This window comes from Salvelinus sp. IW2-2015, linkage group LG11 (assembly GCF_002910315.2).
Source record: "Salvelinus sp. IW2-2015 linkage group LG11, ASM291031v2, whole genome shotgun sequence".
Lineage (NCBI taxonomy): Eukaryota > Metazoa > Chordata > Actinopteri > Salmoniformes > Salmonidae > Salvelinus > Salvelinus sp. IW2-2015.
Window position 1 is genome coordinate 28,455,749 of NC_036851.1, and position 23,041 is coordinate 28,478,789.

General features: G+C 45.6%; 1 protein-coding gene across 1 annotated transcript in view; it reads right to left on the minus strand.

The window, feature by feature from the left end:
* LOC111970119 (guanine nucleotide-binding protein G(i) subunit alpha-2) overlaps positions 1-23,041 on the minus strand; it is a 120,284-nt gene that overhangs the window by 18,178 nt on the left and 79,065 nt on the right. Inside the window, exons 2-3 of the mRNA XM_070445626.1 lie at positions 18,607-18,649; positions 14,560-14,701 (exon numbers count right to left, since the gene is read on the minus strand). Coding sequence (XP_070301727.1) covers positions 14,560-14,701; positions 18,607-18,649 — 185 coding nt within the window. The remainder of the gene's footprint in view (positions 1-14,559; positions 14,702-18,606; positions 18,650-23,041) is intronic.

The following is a 23,041-nucleotide window of genomic DNA, read 5'->3' on the forward strand; positions in this document are numbered from 1 at the left end:
TAAGGACAGGCGACGTGAGCCGAGCGAGGATATAAAAAGTTATGATTTAAGACTTGCGTAATACAAAAAGGGGAGAGAGAACAATATCGCTCCCTCTGCTCGTTTAATATTTAGTGAGCCAGGCAATCATTTTGTACACACTATCCCTGGTCGGGCTTTTAGAGCCCATTCCGTGGCCACCATGCAATCTCACCAAGAGGCCTTGTGTCTAATGGACCTCCCTAAGAACAAGTACAACCACTCTCCCTCTGCGGTGGGATACATGCACAAGTGGTTTTAAAGCACATAGATGGTGAGTGTATCAGGAATAGTGGAAACCATGGGATGTGTTGTGTTTTCTCAAAAGGTCCCATGTAGAGTATTGAGGGGCCCTGTGGGCCCCGCATAAGGGACACTTAACCTACACAAGCTTACAGCAGCACTGGGAGAGAGAGCCTTGCAGCTATTGTGTGTTTCATTCATCATCTAGACCACAATTTAGCACTTAAACATACATGACGGAGCATACATCCTACATTGACTCAGTTAAAAGGCCCTCAATGTTATGAGCGGCTCTGTGAGAGGCCTCCAGAGAGAGGACAGCTGCCCGGCGTGCAGGCCGGCTGTGTTGTGGTCAGACATTAAAGCTATGACTAGGACCTAAAATGAAGTGACATGAGACCTGTTGTGTCCTGGTACATAGCAGTAAGACTTACGAATGGCAGGCACTATAAAGGACAACTGGACAATAGCATAAGCCGTACACGTGCTAGCATCTGTACTGGTCCGCTGTGAGAACCAAGACGCACAGAACCTTGAATCTGGGCGCAGAGATGCATAGCACTGCTTGGTTTCAAGCACCAGACTGAGAGCTGGACACCAGGTGAGTGATCTCTCTGGCCAATCCAAATGACTCAATTCAGGAGCCAGGTAGAAGTAGAAAAGAAAAGCGCATTTACTGCAGACCTCGAGCCAGGATTTGAATAGCCCTGGACGAAAGGCTGCAACCAGGCGTGACATGGTCGGTGCCAACCACAAACTGCCACCAATCCCTGGAGACTCCCCCAGTGACTCCCTCATTAGGTTACATTTTCCTGATGGCTGCCTCATGGCCAGCCAGAGAGGAGAAGGAGGAGGAAAGAGGAGGAGGGAAAGAGGGAGTGACGGCATATGTGAGCAGGGTCACTGTGAAACCACACACTATCCTCCACCCTGACTTCAGAGGCTCCCGCTGCTATATCGGTGGCATTGCGCATGCTATTTCCACACGCAGCGGGACAGGACAGACAGCTCTACTAGCGTGGGACGTGAGCAGGCTGTCGCAATGCAGCGGGACAGGACAGCGACAGCTCTACCTAGCGTAGGGAGGTTGAGCAGGCTGTCCTCAATGCAGCGGGACAGGACAGGACAGCCTCTACTAGCGTGGGAGGTGAAGCAGGCTGTCCCAATGCAGCGGAAGGACAGGACAGCCTCTACAGCAAAAAAAAAAAAAAAAGAAACCAACCGACAAGCGAAAAGCCACAAAAAAAAACAACATAAAACAAAATAAAAACAAAAAACGAAAAAAAGAACACACGAATAGCGTGGGAGTGAGCAGGCTGTCTCATGCAGCGGGACAGGACAGGAACAGGCGTCGACTAGACGTGGCGAGGTGGAGGCAGGCCGTGTCCCAATCAGTCGGGACAGGACAGGACAGCTCTACTAGCTGGCGCGGGAGGTGAGCACGCATGTCCAATGCAGCGGGACAGACAGGACAGCTCTACTAGCGTGGGAGGTGAGCAGGCTGTCCCAATTGCAGCGGGAAGACAGGACAGCTCACAGCGTGGAGGTCGAGCAGCTGTCCCAATGCAGCGGACAGGGACAGAGCAGCTCTACTAGCGTTGGGAGTTGAGCAGGCTGTCCAATGCAGGCGGGACGACAGGGACAGCTCGACTAGCGTGGGAGGTGAGCAGGCTGTCCCAATGCACGGGCGGACAGGACAGCTCTACAACGCGGGAGGGAGCAGGCTGTCCCAAGGCAGCGGGACAGGACAGGACAGCTCTACTAGATGGAGTGAAGCAGGCTGTCCCAATGCAGCGGACAGACAGCGACGCTCTACTAGCGTGGAGTGAGGCAGGCGTCCCAGCAGCGGGACAGGACAGGACGCTCTACTAGCGGTGAGGTGATGCAGACGGTCCCATAGCAAGCGGGACACGTGGTAGCATTGGCACATATTCTTATCGTAACCCTATGCGGGTGGCCGAGGCTGAGAACGCAAGGCGTGGTCCGGAGCATGGACAGCGGACAGGATGAAAGCCCAGCAGTGCCCCAACCGTCCCTAACTTTAAGCAGTGGGGCCAGAGGTGTACCCGCACCAGGGTCTTGTGCCTCGAGTGAGTTAGACATGCGATGAGGAGCGGTAAGGTAGAAAGACAAAATCAAGCTATACCTAACATAGCTAAGGGTAGAGAAGCAATGAGCCAGGGCTTGTGCATCACCCAAACAAAAGAAACATGACAGCTCGTGATACGTAGAGCGCAACGCTACCTCCCTGCAAGCGCACCCTGTGCAGGACGATGTCGTTGAGAGAACGTGGCCCCACTCAGTCTACTTTAGTCTATCCCAATGTTGAACATAGCCCGTGCTGGTACACCGAGCAAGTGATCATCCATCATGAGTGTCTTACCAGATGTGAGCCAGGTGAAAGCAGTGAACCTCCTGTCCGAATACATAAAATGCAAAGGTTGCACAGAGTGACTGTGGACCAGAGGAACTACACGCAGGTTACAGAATATTATCCACAAAGTTACCATTCAGTATCCCATCATTCCATGTGGCCAACTTTTAGGTAAAGTCCTAAAAGTATGTGCTAGAGACCGAAGTAATTTAGACGGAACATTTCGTAGTACTCATCAAACTCCTTTTTATAACTCATCCCTCCACTCCAAGTTTGTAAATCCTCGTCTGTGAGAGAGAAGACAACTCAGTTAGAAGACTCCCTAGGCAATTTTCCTTGTATGCTGATTAATTTCAAACCTTGTCTATAATTTGTATCTGTGATGGCCCCACATACTAAAGATAAAAAGATTCCTTACAGGAGAAACAACAACTATAGTAATACCACTTAAATATCCTAGGTCTGGGACTCATACTCAGTGTAGAATTTATAAGAACGCGGCTCTTTTCAAACAGGCTAAGTCATCGTGCCTTTTGTAAAACTAGACATGTTGGTTGGCTCTTAATGTACCACATTCATAGTCAGAAAGTGGAAATTAAGACTGCTCAATCATATTATCTCAGGACTATAGATCACTCTCTTCAGAAATATTGATTAAACTGAGAGGGCGAAAGTTTAGTGGTGTACGTGAAAGATTCTGGAAGTTCAGGGTGCAGACTAAAGCGCGCCACGACCTGTAATAAACCAATTGTTTCTAAATCGAGAAGCGAACAACTAGCGCATGCAGCCTTGATCTCTTATCCTTAAGATATAGGAAGGGGAGAGCCGGGGGGACGGAGGGAGGGCAAATTTTGTAGTCATGTGATGGTGGTGAGAGCCATGGTAGATCAGAGACCTGCTGATCTAGTGTGATGTCCGCTGCTGTCCAAAACTAACCGCTGATTTGCTTTGCCCCAGATTCAGACAGCGTAAATCCAGTAAAATCACAGCCAGCCACTTCAACAAACCATCTAAGGTGTAGACTAGAGGGGCACATGGAGGAGTGGCTGAGCTAATGGTCTATGGCCATGGAGGAATAACACATTCAGTCAACCTGCTTTATCAATGAAGTTGTAATCGGAGGACGTTGCCACCAACAGTGACCGTACGTACATCCCCACCAGAAGCAGGATTCACGCAACATTCGCACTGAGCTAAAGGGTAGAGCTGCCGTTTTCAAGGTGCGGGACTTAAACCCGGAAGTTATAAAAATCAGCTATGCCTCTTGAGAACCATCAAACAGGCAAAAGCGCCAATACGGACTAAGATTTAAATGTCTACACCGGCTTCGATGCTCCGATTGTAGCAGGGCTGCACAACTATTACAGACCAAGGACAGCAGCCGCGACGCTGACCAGTGACATGGATCCTACCAGACGAGCTAAATCACTTTGCTAGCGTACAGGCAAGTAAACTGAAACATGCATGAGAGATCCAGCTGTTCGACGACTGTGTGATCAAACTCTTCAGTAGCGACGTGAAGTAAGACTTTAAACGGTCAACATTCACAAGGCCGCTGGGCCAGGACGGATTACCAGGAATGTGGCTCCGGGCATGTGCTGACCACTGGCAGTGTCTTCATTGACATTTTCAACATGTCCCTGATTGAGTCTGTAATACCAACATGCTTCAAGCAAGACCAACCATAGTCCGCTGCTGCACAAGAGCACGAAGCACTAGGTACCTTCCAACATGACTGCAGACCCTTAGCAACTCACGTCCGTAGCATGAAGTCTTTGCAAAGCTGCGAATGGCCACATTACAACCATTATCCCCAGAAACCATAAACTCAACTAATTTGCATAACGCTCAATACAGAGTCCACAGATTGATGCATCTCTATTGCCTGCAGCATTGCCTTTCCTACCTGGACAAAAGAACACCTACGTGAGAATGCTATTCACTGACTACAGCTCAGAGTTCAACACCAATAGTGCTCAAAGCCTCTGAAAAGGCTACAGAGGGTAGTGCGTACAGCGGTAAATTCATTGGGGCTAAGCTGCTGGCACCAGGACTCTACACCAGGCGGTGTCAGAGGAGCCTAAAATTGTCAAAGACAAAGCCAAAAGGCTTCTCAACAGCTTTTACTCTGAGCCATAAGACTCCTGAAGGGTAATCAAATGGTACCTGGACTATTTGCATTACGCTGGCTGCTATCTGTTCAACTATGCATAGGTCACTTAACTATACATTCATGTACATACAGTTGAAGTCGAAGTTTACATACACTTAGGCTGGAGTCATTAAACTGTGTTTTCAACCACTCACAAAATTTCTTGTTACAAACTATAGTTTTGGCAAGTCGGTTAGGACATCTACTTGTGCATGGACACAAGTAATTTTCCAACAATTGTTACAGACGATTTTTCACTTATAATTCACTGTACACAATTCACGTGGGTCAGAAATTTGCATACACCTAGTTGACTGTGCTTTAAACAGCTTGGACAATTCCATAAAATTATGTCATGGTTTAGAAGCTTCTGAGTAGGCTAATTGACATCATTTGAGTCAATTGGAAGTGTACCTGTGGATGTATTTCAAGGCTACCTTCAAACTCAGTGCCTCTTTGCTGACATCATGGAAAATAAAACAATCAGCAAATAAAATTGTAGACCTCCACACAGTCTGGTTCATCCTTGGGAGCATTTCCAACGCCTGGAAGGTACCACGTTCATCTGTACAAACAATAGTAACAAGTATAAACCATGGGACACGCAGCCGTCATATCGCTCATGAAGAGGGATTGTGTTTGTCTCCTAGAGAAGAACGTACTTTGGTGCGAAAAGTGCAAACAACCCAGAACAGCAGCAAAGGACCTTGTGAAGATTCTGGACGAACAGGACAAAAGATATCTATATCCACAGTAAAACGAGTCTATATCGACATAAGCCGAAAGGCCACTCAGCAAGGCAAGAAGACACTGCTCCAAACCGCATCAAAAAAGCAGACTACGGTTTGCAACTGCACATGGGCACAAGATCGTACTTTTTGGAGAAATGTCTCTGTCTGATGAAACAAAAATAGAACTGTTTGGCCATAATGACATTGTTATGGTGTTGGAGGAAAAAGGCGGAGGCTTCCAAGCCGAAGAACACATCCAACCAGAAGCACGGGGGTGGCAGCATCATGTTGTGGGGGTGCTTTGCTGCAGGAGGGACTGGTGCACTTCAGAAAATAGATGGCATTATGAGAAGTAAAATTATGTGGATATTGAAGCAACATCAAGACATCAGTCAGGAAGTTAAGCTTGGTTGCAAATGGGTCTCCAAATGGACAATGACCCAAGCATACTTCCAAAGTTGTGGCAAATGCTTAAGGACAACAAAGTCAAGGCATTGAGTGGCCATCACAAACCTGACCTCATCCATAGAAAATTTGTGGGCGAACTGAAAAAGCGTGTGCGAGCAAGGAGGCTAAACTGACTCAGTTACACCAGCTCTGTAGGAAGAATGGGCCAAAATTCCCCACTTATTGTGGAAGCTTGTGGAAGGCTACCCGAAAAGTTGACCCAAGTTAAACAGTTTAAAGGCAATGCTACAAATACTATTGAGTGTATGTAAACTTCTGACCCACTGGTATGTGAAAGAAATAAAAGCTGAATAAATAATTATTTCTACTATCATTCTGACAATTTCACATTCTTAAATAAAGTGGTGATCCTAACTGACCTAAGACAGGGAATTTTACTTGGATTAAATGTCAGAATTGTGAAAAACTGAGTTAAATGTATTTGTCTAAGGTGTATGTAAACTTCCGCATTCATCTGTAATCCCTCAATTGGCCGACTAACGGTGCCCCTACATTGACTCTGTACCGGTACCACCTGAAAATATTAGCCTCGCTAATGTTATTTTAACTATATTTATTTTAAAAAAATTCTTTAGCTATTTTTGTTTACCTAATATTTTTTAACTTAAAAATTGCACGTGTGGTTAGGGCTTGTAAGTAAGCATTTCACTGTAGGTCTACACCTAAAGTATTCAGCGCACTTGACAAATAAACTTTGATTTGATGGTCTTCCAAAAGTTCCATTCTTACAGGGTGTTATGTTTTTGTAGTTTCCCAAAAATGTTTTTAAAAGTTAGAAATCACACATCAAAATTGCATATTCTTGCATATATTTGGGTACAGCCTTACAGGTACTACATGTAACATGGAGAAGAGGAGGACCATGACAAAGTAGACTATGAGCCTGCAGAGGTACGTAGCCAAGGGGCAGAGTGGTGTTGGTCGTTACTCACTAGGCAGCTGAGTCGTTGAGCTGGTACTCGCGGGCGCGTGTAAGCAGCCCTGCACCCTCCGTCGCCCCACGCCTCTGCATGGCGTTCGATAGGTCGTCTGGCAGGATGCCTGTCCTCAGCAGCCCCTGAGAGGGCAAACAGCTGCGGGGACACTGGAGGCGACACAGACACACACAGGGTTAGGAATGAGTCAGACCAAGTGGAACAGACAAGAGACCTTAACTAATCAACGTTAACAAACTTGCCATGGTAAAGCAGACAGTAATAGATCAGGTCTCAACAAGGTCAATTAGACTTGGGACACAATTAGACAGTCTGCACTACAAACAGAAGAACATAAACACAGTAATCATACCTATCCACTGGAGAACTGTCCTCACTCTTTCTCAGAGTCTGTGTGTCTGTGTGTGTCTGGGGTTGTGTGTCTGGTGTGCGTGTGTCTGTGTGTGTTCGAGCCAGCCATACAGGTGACTCATCATTCAGAGTAGCCACAGGGGAGCACCCCAGGGCACAGCATCCCTCTGGAAGGGTCCATGAGAACAGGATAACCGAGGTAATTACCTGTAGACCAGCAGGTTTCCGCAGGTCTCAGCCTGACTTACACACAGAAATGTGTGTAGGGCTTTCCTAGCATGGTCACCGCTGACTTACGCAAGTATGTACACACAAACACACAGAGCATGAAAAGGGCCGATTACACAGCTCCCACATCGGCTAGTTCATGCCCACAAAACCCTCTTGACCATCCCTCATGCATCAATGTTTTGCAGAAAAAGATGCGACAAACTCCTAAAGCTGCATTGACTGAGAAGAGACATGCTGGCTAAGTTCCAACAGCTGGTAACCTGTGTCTGCCAGTCCCCCAGTCTAACCCAGTCAACCCGAGTCCAGCCATAACTGGTTAATACAGTGGGGCAAAAAAGTATTTTAGTCAGCACCAATTGTGCAAGTTCTCCCACTTAAAAAGATGAGAGAGCTTAATTTCATCATAGGTACACTTTCAACTAGGACAGACAAAATCAGAAAACAAAATCCAGAAAATCAATTTTAGGATTTTTTATGAATTTATTTGCAAATGGATGGTGGGAAAATAAGTATTGTCACCTACAAACAAGCAAGATTTCTGGCTCTCACAGACTGTAACTTCCTTAAGAGGCTCCTCGTCCTCCACTCGTTACCTGTATTAATGGCACCTGTTTGAACTTTTATCAGTATAAAAGAACCTGTCCACAACCTCAAACAGTCACACTCCAAACTCCACTATGCCAGACCAAAGAGCTGTCAAGGACACCAGAAACAGAATTGTAGACCTGCACCAGGCTGGAAGACTGAATCTGCAATAGCGTAAGCAGCTTGGTTTGAGAAATCAACTGTGGGAGCAATTATTAGGAAATGAAGACATACAAGACCACTGATAATCTCCTCGATTGGGGCTCCACGGCAGTTCACCCCGTGGGGTTAAAATGATCACAAGAAACGGTAGCAAAATCCCAAACCACAACGGGGGGACCTTAGTGAATGACCTGCAGAGAGCCTGGGACCAAAAGTAAACAAAGCCATACCAAGTAAACACACTACGCCGCCAGGTACGTCAAATCCTGCAGTGCCAGACGCTGTCCCCCTGCTTAAGCCAGTACATTCCAGCCCGTCTGAAGTTTGTAGAGAGCATTTGGATATCCAGGAAAGATTGAGAGAATGTCATGATGTCAGATGAAACCAAAATATAACTTTTGGGAAAAACTCAACTCGTCGTGTTTGGAGGACAAAGAATGCTGCGATTGCATCCAAAGAACACCATACCACTGTGAAAAGCATGGGGGTGGAAAACATCATGCTGTGGGGCTGTTTTCTGCAAAGGACCAGGACGACTGATCCGTGTTAAAGAAAGAATGAATGGGGCCATGTATCGTGAGATTTTGAGTGAAAAACCTCCTTCCATCAGCAAGGGCCATCGAAGATGAACGTGGGGCTGGGTCTTTCAGCATGACAATGATCCCAAACGCACCGCCCGGCAACGCAAGGAGTGGCTTCTGCCAGTCTCCAGATCTCAAACCCCATAGAAAAACTTTTGGAGGAGTTGGAAGTCCGTGTTGCCCAGCCAACAGCCCCATTCATTCTTTCCTGTTTACACGGATCATCGTCCTGCGCCCTTTGCAGAAAAACAGCCCCAAAAGCATGATTTTCCACCCCCCATGCGATTCACAGTAGGTATGTGTTCTTGATGCAACTCAGCATTCTTTGTCCCTCCAAACCAGCGAGACGAGCTTGAGTTTTACCACAAAAGTTAATATTTTTGGTTTCATCTGACCCATATGACATCTCCCCAATCTTCTGCTTGGATCATCCATAATGCTCTCATAGCAAAACTTCAGCGGGCCTGGACATTGTACTGGCTTAAGCAGGGAGGACCACGTCTTGGCACTGCAGGATTTGAGTACCTGGCGGCTAGTTCAATGTTACTGATGTACTGTTACTTTGCGATCCCAGGGGGCCTTTCTTTTTCTTTTTGCCAAGTTTTTCCCATTTTCCCCCCCCACTAGGTCCCCCCGTGTGTTCTGGATTTTGGCTCACCGTTCTTGTGATCATTTGACCCCAACGGGGTGAGATCTTGCGTGGAGCCCCAATCGAGAGATTATCAGTGGTCTGTATGTCTTCCATTTCCTAATAATTGCTCCCACAGTGGATTTTCTTCAAACCAAGCTGATTACCTATTTGCAGATTCAGTCTTCCCAGCCGGGTGCAGGCTACAATTCTGTTTCTGGGGTCCCTTTGACAGCTCTTGGTCTTGGCCATAGTGGAGTTTCGAGTGTGGACTGTTTGAGGTTGTGACAGGTGTCTTTTATACTGATAAACAAGGTTTCAAAAACAGGGCCATTAAATACAAGGGGTTAACGAGTGGAGGACAGAGGAGCCTCTTAAAAAGAAGTTACAGTCTGTGAGAGCCAGAAAATCTTAGCTGTTTGTAGGGTGACCCAAATACTTATTTTCCACCATAATTTGCAAATAAAATTCCCATAAAAAAATCTAAAAGGTGATTTGCTGGATTTTGTTTTCTGCAAAGTATTGAGATAAACTTTTGTTATTGACCAAATACTTATTTTCCACCATAATTTGCAAATAAATTCATTAAAAATCCTACAATGTGATTTTCTGGAATTTTTTTCTTCTCATTTTGTCTGTCATAGTTAAAGTGTACCTATGATGAAAATGACAGGCCTCTYTCATCTTTTTAAGTGGGAGAACTTGCACAATTGGTGCTGACTAAATACTTTTTTGCCCCACTGTAAGTGATGGAGGGAGTTCTAAGAAGAGGAATCAAAACAAATACACCAGGTGATCAAGGCCTCTTTAAAGTAGCTCACAGGAATAGAGTGTGTACTTGAGTGAGTGTATTGTGTGGTAATTAAAGTCTGTGATAAACAGASTAGTTTTATGGCGACTGAAGGAGGATGTTCTGTATCGTGTCAAGACTATGACACCTGAGCCCACCCCCTCCCTTCAAGAGCCCTTAAGGTGTGCACAATAAGAGAGAACAGTATGGTTTTTATAGGTGGCAAAATTAAATTCCCTGGTTTTCCAGTAATCCTGGTTGGAGGATTACGGTTTTCTGGCTTATTCCCTTCTGATTGCGGAAATCCTCCAAACCGGATTTCTGGAAAACCTGGGATTTTTTTGAAAAGTGACCGGAATTTCGCAACAGTGTGTAAAATGAAAACTAGGGCAGATCTCTGTTGTTACATTTAGTCAAATACTTTAAACAGCCAATCTACAGAACATGTGTCACGGCCGTTTAAAGGAGTGGACCAAGGCGCAGCGTTTTGAGCGTACATACTTGTTTAATATAAGAATTCGCCACCAAAACAATAAAACATCAAATGAACACGTGAAGCCAACGTAGAGCTCACAGGCAACTGAACATGGACAACTACCCACCAAACCAACATGGAAAATGGCAACCTAAATAGGCTCCCCAATCAGAGACAACGATAAACAGCTGTTTCTGATTGGGAACCCACTCAGGCCCCCATAAACCTACAACCCCTAGACAATACAAAATCCCCATAGATAACAAAAAACCCTAGACAATACAAAAACTAAACAAACCACCGCTTGTCACACCCTGACCTAACCAAATAATAAAGAGAGCAAATATAACTAAAGTCAGGGCGTTACAGTTCCCCCCCCCCCCCAAAGGCGCGGACTCCCGGCCGCAAACCTAAACCTATAGTGGAGGGTCTGGGTGGGCATCTCCGCGGTGGCGGCTCTGGTGAGGCGACCAGACCGCCGCCACCTCTGGCTTGGCCCCACTTAGGTGGCGCCTAGAGCGGGGACCCTCGCGCCGACCCCGCGACAGGAAGGGCGACTCTGGCGGCTCCGTGACAGGAAGGGAGACTCTGGCGGCTCCCGGACAGGAGGGAAGACTCTGGCGGCTCCGGACAGGAAGGGGACGACGTGCTGGCGGCTCTTAGGACAGGAGGGCGTCGCTCGGAGGCTCCGGATTGAAGGGCGTCGCTGGAGGCTCCGGACTGACGGCTTCGTTGGATGACCTCGTGCCAATTAACTCCTCACTTGGAGGCTTCGTGCCATGGATCCTCACTGGATGGCCTTGCTTCGTGCATGGATATCCACTGGAGGCTTCGTGCCATGGATCATCACTGGAGGCTTCGTGCCATGGATCATCATGGAGGCTTCGTGCCATGGATCACACTGGAGGCTTCGTGCCATGGATCACTCACTGGAGGCTTCTGCCATGGATGGCATGGGGCCTTCTGGGCCATATCACTGGAATATGAGGACATACACAGGAGGCGCCTGCCTTGGAGAAAGACCGGACTCACCAAGGCTGGGGACGCATGCAAGGAGGGTGTAGGACTTACACAGGCAGCCGGACTCAACCAGCCTGGGGAGACATGCAGGAGGCCTTGTCCTTGGCCGAGGCACCGGCTACACTGGGCCGTGGAGGCGTACCGGCGGTCTCGAGCGCAGAGCTGGCCCCACCCGTTCTRGCTGGATGCCAGCTTCCACCCGGCAAATGCGGGACGCTTGCACCGAGCACACCGGCCTGTGAATGCCCCGCCTCGACACYGTGAGCATCACCCCATAGCACGGGGCCTGACCAGTCCCATGCTCGCCACGGTAAGCACGGGGAGTTGGCTCAGGTCTCCAACCTGACTCTGCCACACTCCCCGTGTGCCCCCCAAAAATGTTTTGGGGGGGCTGCCTCTCGGGCTTCCTTGCCAGCCGTGTTCCCTCATACCGCTGTTTCCCCTTTCCTGCTGCCTCCGCTCTCCTGGCTGCCTCCACCTGTTCCCATGGGAGGCCATCCCTTCCAGCCAGGATCTCTTCCCATGTGTAGGATCCCTTGCCGTCCAGGATGTCCTCCCATGTCCAGTCCTCTCCTCCACGCTACTTGGTCCTTTGGTGGTGGGTAGTTCTGTCACGGCCGTTTAAAGGAGTGGACCAAGGCGCAGCGTTTTGAGCGTACATACTTGTCTAATATAAGAATTCGCCACCAAAACAATAAACTGAACACGTGACGCCAACGTAATGCTCACAGGCAACTAAACATGGACAACTACCCACCAAACCAACATGGAAAATGGCAACCTAAATAGGCTCCCCAATCAGAGACAACGATAAACAGCTGTCTCTGATTGGGAACCCACTCAGGCCACCATAAACCTACAACCCCTAGACAATACAAAATCCCCATAGATAACAAAAAACACTTGACAMRMCAAAAACCCCTAGACAATACAAAAACTAAACAAACCACCCCTTGTCACACCCTGACCTAACCAAATAATAAAGAAAGCAAATATAACTAAAGTCAGGGCGTGACAACATGTAATAAACTAAACTATCAGGCCAAGAGAATAAGACACCAGTACATTTTGAGTAAGCACTCCCTCTTACAGTCTTACCCCTGGGGAGCTGCTTTGTAAAGGAAGTTATCATGGCTGAGTTAGACGCTGCAGCAGTGAATACACCTGATAGATATACTGCAGTGGGGGACTATAGAGAGAGCCCTGCCCCCTTCAGCACTACACAGTCACTGGGAGTGTATTAGATGAGCAAGCTGTAGTGTGTGTGTGTACAGATTGGTCTGAGACAGGAATAAGCCGACAGCCCATTCCTACTTCATCATTATTAACACCTAAATTACTTAACAAAAGGCCTATCTCAATAGGCATGGGTGCTGTACATTGGTAGTGAATGAGATGCATTAGTCCCATAGAATGTAAATCACTTTATCAACCACCATGTATAAAGACAGAACAACTATTCATCTAAATGAAATAAAAAGGTAAGGCCGGCCAGGTCTAACACTTTACTATGATACATCCAAATCTACGCTTCACAAAGCAATCTTAAGCAACATCCCTCACTCCAGATATTGGGACAGTTCATCAGTCACATGCTAGGTATACGAGTGAGTGTTTCCTCTGCAAGCTTCCTTGTCTCCAGAGCCATATATCTAAATACATGGCTCTGCTTAGAGCTAGTAGAGCAGCATAATCCACAAAGCCCATTGTTGGAGAATGTAGCCTGTCTTACAGTGTACAACATTATCATTCTGAATTCATTATGTCAATCAGGTTAGGTTATAATATATAACACTGGATTAGTTTCACCGCTGTGAAGTTTTGATTTCTGTTTTTTWAATAATTTTGAGAGACACCGACATACCTGCAGAGATTTGTAGCAGGAATATGTCTTGCAGAGCTAGTTACCTCCAATAAACCAACTGTGACACATACCAGCAGGAGAACACTCTTCCCTCTCCATACCTCCTCTGCACAGGAAAGTAACACTGGCAAGTAGTACAAAATTAGGTCTTTATCTCAACACTTGATCAAATCCAAAATTGGACTTGGTCGAGAGAGTGAGCAGATTGCTCACTTAATAATACTTCTGTTAGGTTGGTAATATAAAGAACAGGAAAATATTTCATAAGATTCCTATTTGCATAGAGAGGAACTGTAAATCCTGTTTGGGAGAGACATGGGGGGCATGACTATAATTGGCTCTTACTAAGAACACATGGATAGTTGTTTATTGTTGTGTCATATCTCTCAGTAGTTCCCACTGGGCAGACAGGCAGCTTAGCTCTGCAGTGGTCCCCCTAGTCTACTGACACACATGGGCAGCAGGACTGAGTACACATGGCACATCACTGTATGGCACTCACTCCACCTCATACAAGGTCGGGGAGGCTATACTACTCGAAACTCGAAACTGTCTGGAGGCTATTGTCACGTAGCACTTCAGGAAGAAGAGATCATAGATCATAGATCATTTCCCCCGTCTCACTTCAGACAGATTAGAGCTGGACTAGAGAAGAGGGATAAAGTGGAGTAGTCTTTTTTGTGAGAAGAGTGGGAGCGGTTCAAGGGCTGGTTGGCTTTTGGAGCAGCAGTGGGGTGTATGCAGAGAGAACAGTGGCTGCTCAGGTGGATGCACTGTGTGTGTGTGTGTGTGTGTGTGTGTGTGTGTGTGTGTGTGTGTGTGTGTGTGTGTGTGTGTGTGTGTGTGTGTTGTGTGTGTGTGTGTGTGTGTGTGTGTGTGTGTGTGTTGTGTGTGTGTGTGTGTGTGTGTGTGTGGTGTTGGTGTGTGGTGGTTGTTTTGTGTGTGTCTTACCGCTCGAGCGGCCTCTTCGTAGTCGATCTTGAGGTTAGCCATTGCCTTGATGATGGCCATGATTGACTGGATGGTGTTGCTGTAGACCACAGCTCTGTACTGTTTACACTCTTCTTCTGAGTAGCCATCCTCATGGATGATCCTGACAGACACAGGAGAGAGAGAGTCGGAAGGGTCATTTAAACAGGAGGGAGAGAGGAGGTGGGTCATTTAAACAGGAGGAAGAGAGGAGGTGGGTCATTTAAACAGGAGGAAGAGAGGAGGTGGGTCATTTAAACAGGAGGACGAGAGGAGGTGGGTCATTTAAACAGGAGGGAGAGAGGAGGTGGGTCATTTAAACAGGAGGGAGAGAGGGGTGGGTCATGCAATCTCCATAGCCAAGTATCGGCTGGAGTGTTGTGGAAGAACTTGACTGGCCTGCACAGAGCCCTGACCTCAACCCCAACGAACACCTTTGGGATGAATTGGAATGCCGACTGCGAGCCAGGCCTAATCGCCCATCATCAGTGCCTGACCTCACTAATGCTCAGGTGCAGAACAGCAGATTTTTACCTTCTCAGTTCGGTGATTCAAGCTTGCAACCTTTCGGTTACTAGTMCAACGCTCTAACCACTAGGCTATCTGACGCCCCATGAGCCCACAAAGTGTTTTTTCTCAATTACAATTCAGCGGAGCCAACACACCAAAGAGCAACGCTGGCTGGGGAGGTTGGAGGTGAACCAGGGAGACTTATTTGTTTACAGTCATGTTCAATTTCCCCAAAATGTAAAATAACTAGATTTCATGTCGAAACAGACATTTTCCTAGATGAGACTGCAAATTCATAATGGTAATAGTCAAGAAGAACCACAGCAGAATTAATTTTAATTCTGAAATCTAAGTTAAATTTTGAAATTMCGAGCAAATCATGATGAAGCCTTTTCCTTGTTAGTGGAGCCCTAAAGTTATTTATACTAAAGGCAATTATACAGAACAAAAATATAAAACGCAACATGCAACAATTTTACTGATTTAAAGTTCATAAGAGGAAATCAATCAACTGAAATTAATTAATTAGGCCCTAATTTATGGATTTCACATGACTGGGCAGGGGCGCAGCCATCGGTGGGTCTGGGAGGGCATAGGCCCACCCACTTCTGAGCGAGGCACACCCACTGGGGAGCCAGGCCCAGCCAATCAGAATCTTTTTTTCCCCACACAAAAGGGGGTTACTACAGTCAGACGATCCCGCAAGTGAAGAAGCCGGATGTGGAGGTCCTGGGCTGGCGTGGTTACACGTRGTCTGCGGTTGTAAGGCCGGTTGGACGTATTGCCAAATTCTCTAAAAAGATGTTAGAGGTGGCTTATGGTAGAGACATGAACATTAAATTCTCTGGCAACAGCTCTGGTGGACGTTCCTGCAGTCAGCATGCCAATTGCATGCACCCTTAAAAAACTTGAGACATCTGTGGCATTGTATTGTGTGACAAAAACTACACATTTTAGAGTGGCCTTTTATTGTCCCCAACACAAGGTGCACCTGTGTAATGATCATGCCGTTTAATCAGCTTCTTGATATGCCACACCTGTCAGGTGGATGGGTTATCTTGGCAAAGGAGAAATGCTCACTGACAGGGATGTAAACATATGTGTGCACAAAATTGGAGCGAATGGGATATTTTATGTCAGCTGGAACATTGTGTTCATCTTCAAATAATATTTTCATCTTCAAATAATATTTTTGCAGGAATCTCCATGCGAATGATTTTGCCGAAGATTGTATCTCTGGAACATTGTGTTCCAGCTGGAACAAGTGTTGGTCCAATGAAACATTGGACCAACACTTTACATGTTGTGTTTATATTTTTGTTCAGTATAATACAATCATTTTCAAGTCAAAACAAGTTACTGGCTAATGGGTGACGGAGAAAGAGATTTCATCATCAGGATGGTTTTGACAGTGTTTCGCCCATTTATTACAGGGGTGTGTGTGGTGTGTGTGTTATTAATCCAGTGTGAAATGGTTTAATAGCGTCAGTTGAAGTGATCTGTGTGAGTGGATGAAAAAGAGATTGAAAGCATGGCACGACGAGAATGTGGAGGAATAATTCAACCATTGAAGAGTGTGTGTGTATGTATGTGTGTGTGTGTGTGTGTGTGTGTGTATGTGTGTGTGTGTGTGTGTGTGTGTGTGTGTGTGTGTGTGTGTGTGTGTGTGTGTGTGTGTGTGAATATATAAAGGATAATTGTGTGTGCTTGCATTGATGTGTATGTGGGGGGTAGGTGTGTGTGTGTTTTGGTATTTACAGGCAGTAACGTCTGTGTTTGTCATCAAGAATGTCTGTGAGAGGGATTGAGGGTTTAAGTATGTGAGTATGTGTGTTTTCATTTGTGAGATTGAGCAGCGGGGGTTATACAGAGACAACAGTGCCTCCAGAGCCAAGGTGCTCATAACCATCAGCTTTAGTCCTACAGATTTACCCCAGCGCTCCTGAAAAAACTGCATGGTTCAAGAACAGGTGAAGTAGGTGTTATAATACACCCAGCCAGAGGCCACATAAAACAGGGGCGTGTGTTTGGCTGGATGTTCAGATGCACAGGGCACCAACCAGTAACTAACGTATTCCATGTGCTTTCCAGTTTGTGCATAAATGTTTGGCATGACAAACATGACAAAAGAGTAATGTGCTCCAGAACATACAGGTCCAGATCTGCTACCAGGTTAATAACCTGTATCTTCTCTATATGTTCCCAATGATCCAGCGTGGCTAGTAGGAAGCATCCTGTACAGCGTAGACTTAAGATAACTGTATACTCTATTGTCAGAGTAGCTCCTTGGAATATGAGCTAGCAGGGAAGGAGTCAATGCATTAATCATGGTGAGAAAAACTCCTCTGTTCCATACCTTTTTATCAGTGTGTGTGTGTGTGTGTGTGTGTGTGTGTGTGTGTGTGTGTGTGTGTGTGTGTGTGTGTGTGTGTGTGTGTGTGTGTGTGTGTGTGTGTGTGTGTGTGTGTGTGTGTGTGTGTGTTGTGTGTGTGTGTGTGTGTGTGTGTGTGTGTGTGTGTGGGCTTGCCCATTCCCGGGAGACCTCAAAACCCATTATCTAACAGTTGAGAAAGAAACAGGCTTACGACTGTAAGTATAGGAAGTAGTATGCACTTTATAGATCAAATCAAATCTTATGTCAAAATGCTTCGTAAACAACAGGTGTAGACTAACAGTGAAATTCTTACTTACGGGCCCTTCCCAACAATGCAGAGAAAAAAATTATAGAAAAAATTATAACACGAGAAATAAATACACAATGAGTAACAATAACTTGGCTATTTACATGGGGTACCAGTACAGAGTCAATGTGCAGGGGTATGAGGTAATTGAGGTAGATATGTACATATAGGTAGGAGTAAAGTGACTAGGTAACAGATGGATAATAAACAGGAGCASCAGCGTATGTGAGTCAAAAAAGTTAGTGCAAGATGGGTCAATGCAGATGGGGTTCCGCAATAGGCAGCCCGCAGGCCGAATGATTGGATTTGGCCCCCCAAGCTTTCGGAGATTGTTCGGGGAGGGGACATTGAAGACTGTAAAATGACCAGGAAATCAGCTCAAAGTGATTTTAAATTAGAAAATCTATTCCCAAGTATTCCCATGCATAGATAAAGAGGCATACGTGATCGTATCCCAATGTAATCAAGGTTTTAAATTATTATGTTTTTGTCAAATACTATATCTGTTTGGGCTTCTTGTGGTCAATTTGCAGTGTAAAAATTATTTATAATTATGTTCTGGCCCCACTATCATCCACTGAAGAATAAAATTGGCTGAATGTAATTGGGGACACCTTGTATAGATTATAGCATGAGAAAGGATATGTAGAGGATTCTGGGTATCTAGTTTAAGAATGTACTGTCCCTGTCTGCTTGTGTTGACAATGACATCAGAGTCAGGTTGTGATATTGGGTTAATTGCTCATGCTTGACGGGAACAGCAGCAAAAAAAAACAATGAGGAGCCAGCCAGCCAGCCAGACAGCCAGACAGCCAGCCAGGCATGGAGCTCTACTTACTTCATCTGTTTCACAATAGTGCTCTTCCCTGACTCTCCAGCACCTGCACAAAGAACAAAAACAGCCAGAGGTTAAAAATACACTCCCGTTAGTGGAGAAATCTAAACAGGCAGCAAGCAAGGCCGCCTCACATCTAAACCCCCTCCTCTTCCTCAGGCCTTAACGCTGACATGCATCTCTCCCTCTCCTTCCTTTCTCTGAGTTAATCTGTCTCTTTTCATATTCCTTCCAGTCGCTCCCTATCCAGTTACAGCCTAACAGTCATGTCAATCTATAGTAGTGCATAATATAAACGGTAGTATTGTTATGCCTCGAGGCCCCCTCTCCACTCAGTGGGTGCCTCACTCTGTCTCATAGGGTTTCACAGAGTTTCCTATACCCAATAACTCCTGCGTCAACAGCACGACCTGTGTGTTAACTTCAGAGGAAGCCGTCGTATTGTAACCCCCCCTCTCCACAGCCGCTGAGACAAGGCACTTAATCATCATTAGCGTTAAATTAAAACGTCGGAGTACTTTCACAAACAGGATATGGGCCTGTTCTTTCAGATGACGTCATGTTGCTTGTTTCATGTTCAGGGTCCATAAGAAACTCATTGGGCTATTTTCCACTACTGTACTGTAATGTTAAGTAGTTAGCTGTCTGGATTAGAGGACAGCAGCACTGAGTAGTTAACTAATCACACAGCGCTAAATGACCCGCAGTCCACCACTAGGGTCATGGTCACTCTGACCCAACAACACTCACTGTTTATATGCAGTGTATGTCTATGTGTCAGATCGCACGTTACCCAACAGTAACCAGAATCTTCCACCAACAAAACAAGCCACTGACATTCTACATTCCATCACAACAGTGATGTGAATACAGAGCAGACACACAGTCAGACTGGGTGAATTCTCTCCATTTAAAACCTCCTTATAGTCCCCATGCTAACCGGCCAATCTAAGAGACACATCCTCTGCTCCGTTACGCATTCTAAAGAGGCCACTCTCTCAGCTCCCAACAGTTAGCAAGTCATCCTGCACTGATCTGCTCCAGTATGTGGGCTGAGTTGATAAGCTGAAATAAAGAAAAAGGAGGAGAAATGGAGGAGGCATCTCAGGCTCCAAGCCTTGAGCGAGAATTGAAATTGTAATTGTATTCCTAACTGAACACAGAGGGAAGTAACTCAGAGACACAGTGGAAAGTGTGTGTGTATATACATGTTTGGGCACTTGCCCATTGTGTGTGTACACTCTATACTGATTAATATGTGTATTTTCTCAAGTGCATGGTGGGGTTGAAGCAATAATACGTTATGAATAAATCATATGAGATGTGAGCCTAATAACCCATGGTTCTTTCTGAGCATGTTGACAATCCTTCAACAATAACATATTGTCTAGAGTAGATTAGAGCCACAGGCCTTGTACACAGGCAGACACTATACAGTCCACTGTAAGGAAACTTTATAAAAAGCAGATTCCAATGTTGATTTTCCTACAGGATATTCTATAGAAATAAATGGGGGGACAGAGAGACAGAATGCTACCAGGTTGCCTATAGAGAGTGCTACAGACTGTGTGTCCAGTGGTTACATAGAGCCAAGCTGCAAACACACTCCCAGAGAGTTCATAGACCTGTTAACACAGAGGCGTGATGTGACTGAACCCAGCTAGGCCTCTCTCCCCACACACACACACACACACACACACACATTTTTCCCCCTTCACTTGCTCTCGCCCCATTTCTTTCTCTCACGCTGTCTCTCTCCCTCCCGCCATGTTGACGATGGTAAATAGAACCTTTGGAGTTTGTCCAGTAAAGCGGAGGACATTATGAGCTGTAATGACAGGAACAGTACAACACTGAGGTTTATGACAGCAAGAGAGGAGATCTATTGACTGAACACACAAGTATCTCATATAGACGGATACCTTCCATACTGACCTCTGAAAACCAGATTAGTGTATATGAGTACGAGGTTAGTAAGTRTGTGTGTGGGTTTGATAGATTGTGCTCTAAAAATGTGTGTGCCCACCAGCTATAATACCCCTGCATTGCTTGCTGTTTGGGGTTGTAGGCTGGGTTTCTGTAAAGCACTTTGTGACATCGGCTGATGTAAAAAGGGCTTTATAAGTACATCTGATTGATATGTGAAGGTAACTTTGAGATGTAATACATTGTGAAAAAGACCATACCCATCAAGATCACTTGGCATGGCATCGGCTCTATAAACTGACATATAAAACAACAATTGACACATCAATCGTTTCTTTCCAATTTAAGCTATTCTATAAAATGAATGCTCAATATATGGGGCATTGAACAGTCAGCCTTGTGCAGACTTTTCTGGTACTGTCCATTGGTTGCTTGCTTTTTATGTCACAATATCAGGGTTCAGATCTGCAAACTGTATTGTTAGGGGATCTGAAAAACCACGATCAGTCAATGGGAAATATCTTTATACTCTTGGGTCAAGTATTTMTTTTTAGGGCGATATCGTCAGAAATGTTACRAATAGGGAGGATCAGGACCCTCATAACACATCATAGTAAAATGGAGGGATGTATTGCAAAAGGAAATAGCAAAATGGCATTATACTGGGAAAGATGGGTTCATCTGTGGACATCAGAGGGTTGTCRTTAAGATCAGAATGAATGGTGTATTGGCCGCAGTGGGTGAAAATCCAAGGGGAAATTATGAATATGTCAATTCTTTAACTACAGATACTGTAGATGTGAGCCAAAATAGCTGTAAGTAGCAGTAGAAGTATTGTTGTCTGTTAGTTTACTCCAATCTGGGTAGGGGTGGTAGGGTAAAGGGATTTTTTTTTTTGAAAAATAAATGAGAAATTATGCAAACAATTACAATCGATCTGCAACATTAAAGCTGAGCTAACCCCCCTCCCCCCACCCACACACACACACACACACGGTGGTCCTGAACCATTCCCCTGCATTAATAATGTACGGACGCATGTGCAGGCGAGCCAGCACTGCACTGAAGACCTTGAATATTTAATGTACCTGCCAACCTGCAAAAGACCGCTATGATGTTCACAGCACATAGTTGCATGCACACATGCAGTTGAGTCATACACAGGCATGCGTGCAAGCACATAATGTACACACATAAACAAAATAATACATTAGACTAGTGCAAACACACACACTCAACCAAAGTAATTTGTGCTACATTATAAGCCACATAAACCTATGCAAGCCTTGTGCTATCTGATTGTTCAACTAGAACAGGTCTTTTGAATGGTAAAATGTAATAGAATTCAATTGCATCAAATTCAACAAATTCAAGTGTGGGCTTCTATCAGCACGGACTCTCAGAGCTGTGTTATGGCTGTTGTTGAAGACCGGGCCTGCAGATATCACTGCTCTACCCATCTCTCTCTCTCCCCCCTCTCCCTCCCCCTCTATCTCACCAGATGGAGGAATGCCAGGGACAGCCCCAATAGTGGACTACTCCCTCTCTCTAACACAACAAACAGCCTTAATCCCATTCCGACTATATTCACTTTCACTCTACAAAGAGGAAACAATCTGAGCCTGGGTTCTGACCGCCTCTTTTCAACACAGCAGCCTTTGAATGAAAGTGATATGGTGGCTGGCTGGTCGTTGAGCAGATTAAAGCTGTGCAGAGGGAAACTATTATGAGGAGGATGTTTAGTCTTCCTGCCTGACAGAGGAACTCAGATTGGAGGATGAGTGTGAGTGGATATAGGGCCATTGAGAGCGTCCCTCCACTGTAATAAAAGCATGATGACAGTAGCACAGACACACACACTGTATCCCCCATATGGTGCTTCCACAGCCCAGAATCCTTCATGACACAGCGTGGAATTTCTCCCTGCAGGGCAGCACAATTGTTCACTGTGTGCTGAGTGTAAGACTGGGAGTGTGTGTGTGTTGGGGGGGGTACATCGCTTGACCTCACATACTGACAAGGAAAACCTCCTATGGTGTGAGATTGAGAGGTACTGTATCACTATAAACAGTCCATTCATCCACTGCTCTAATGAAGATTTTCAAGAGCTAGGGGAGCTGACACACGTGTAGGGTTTCTGAACCGCAGGGGAACAAACACCTAACCGGAGGTGACAGCATTCCCTCCACTGTAATACTAAAGGTGTAAACTTGGCAGTAGAAAACCTGAACAGTATATTTGACCTCTCAGCTTCCCTATCAAACCTAAAGATGTCAAGCAGACAACCTCAGAAAATGAACAACAATGACAAATGTGACCCGATTCAGGAAACTAGGCGCAAGTCACGACTTCACAGGAGAGACGTTTGAWYWTTTTTTTWTTTWTTTTTAATCAAAATGCTTTTTTGGGGCAGAAATGCCTTCTCGAACATGTGAACTTTCATGTSCCTTAATAACAAACTTGTATGCCATCTGTAAATACAAATACGATTGTTAAATTACGAACATTATTG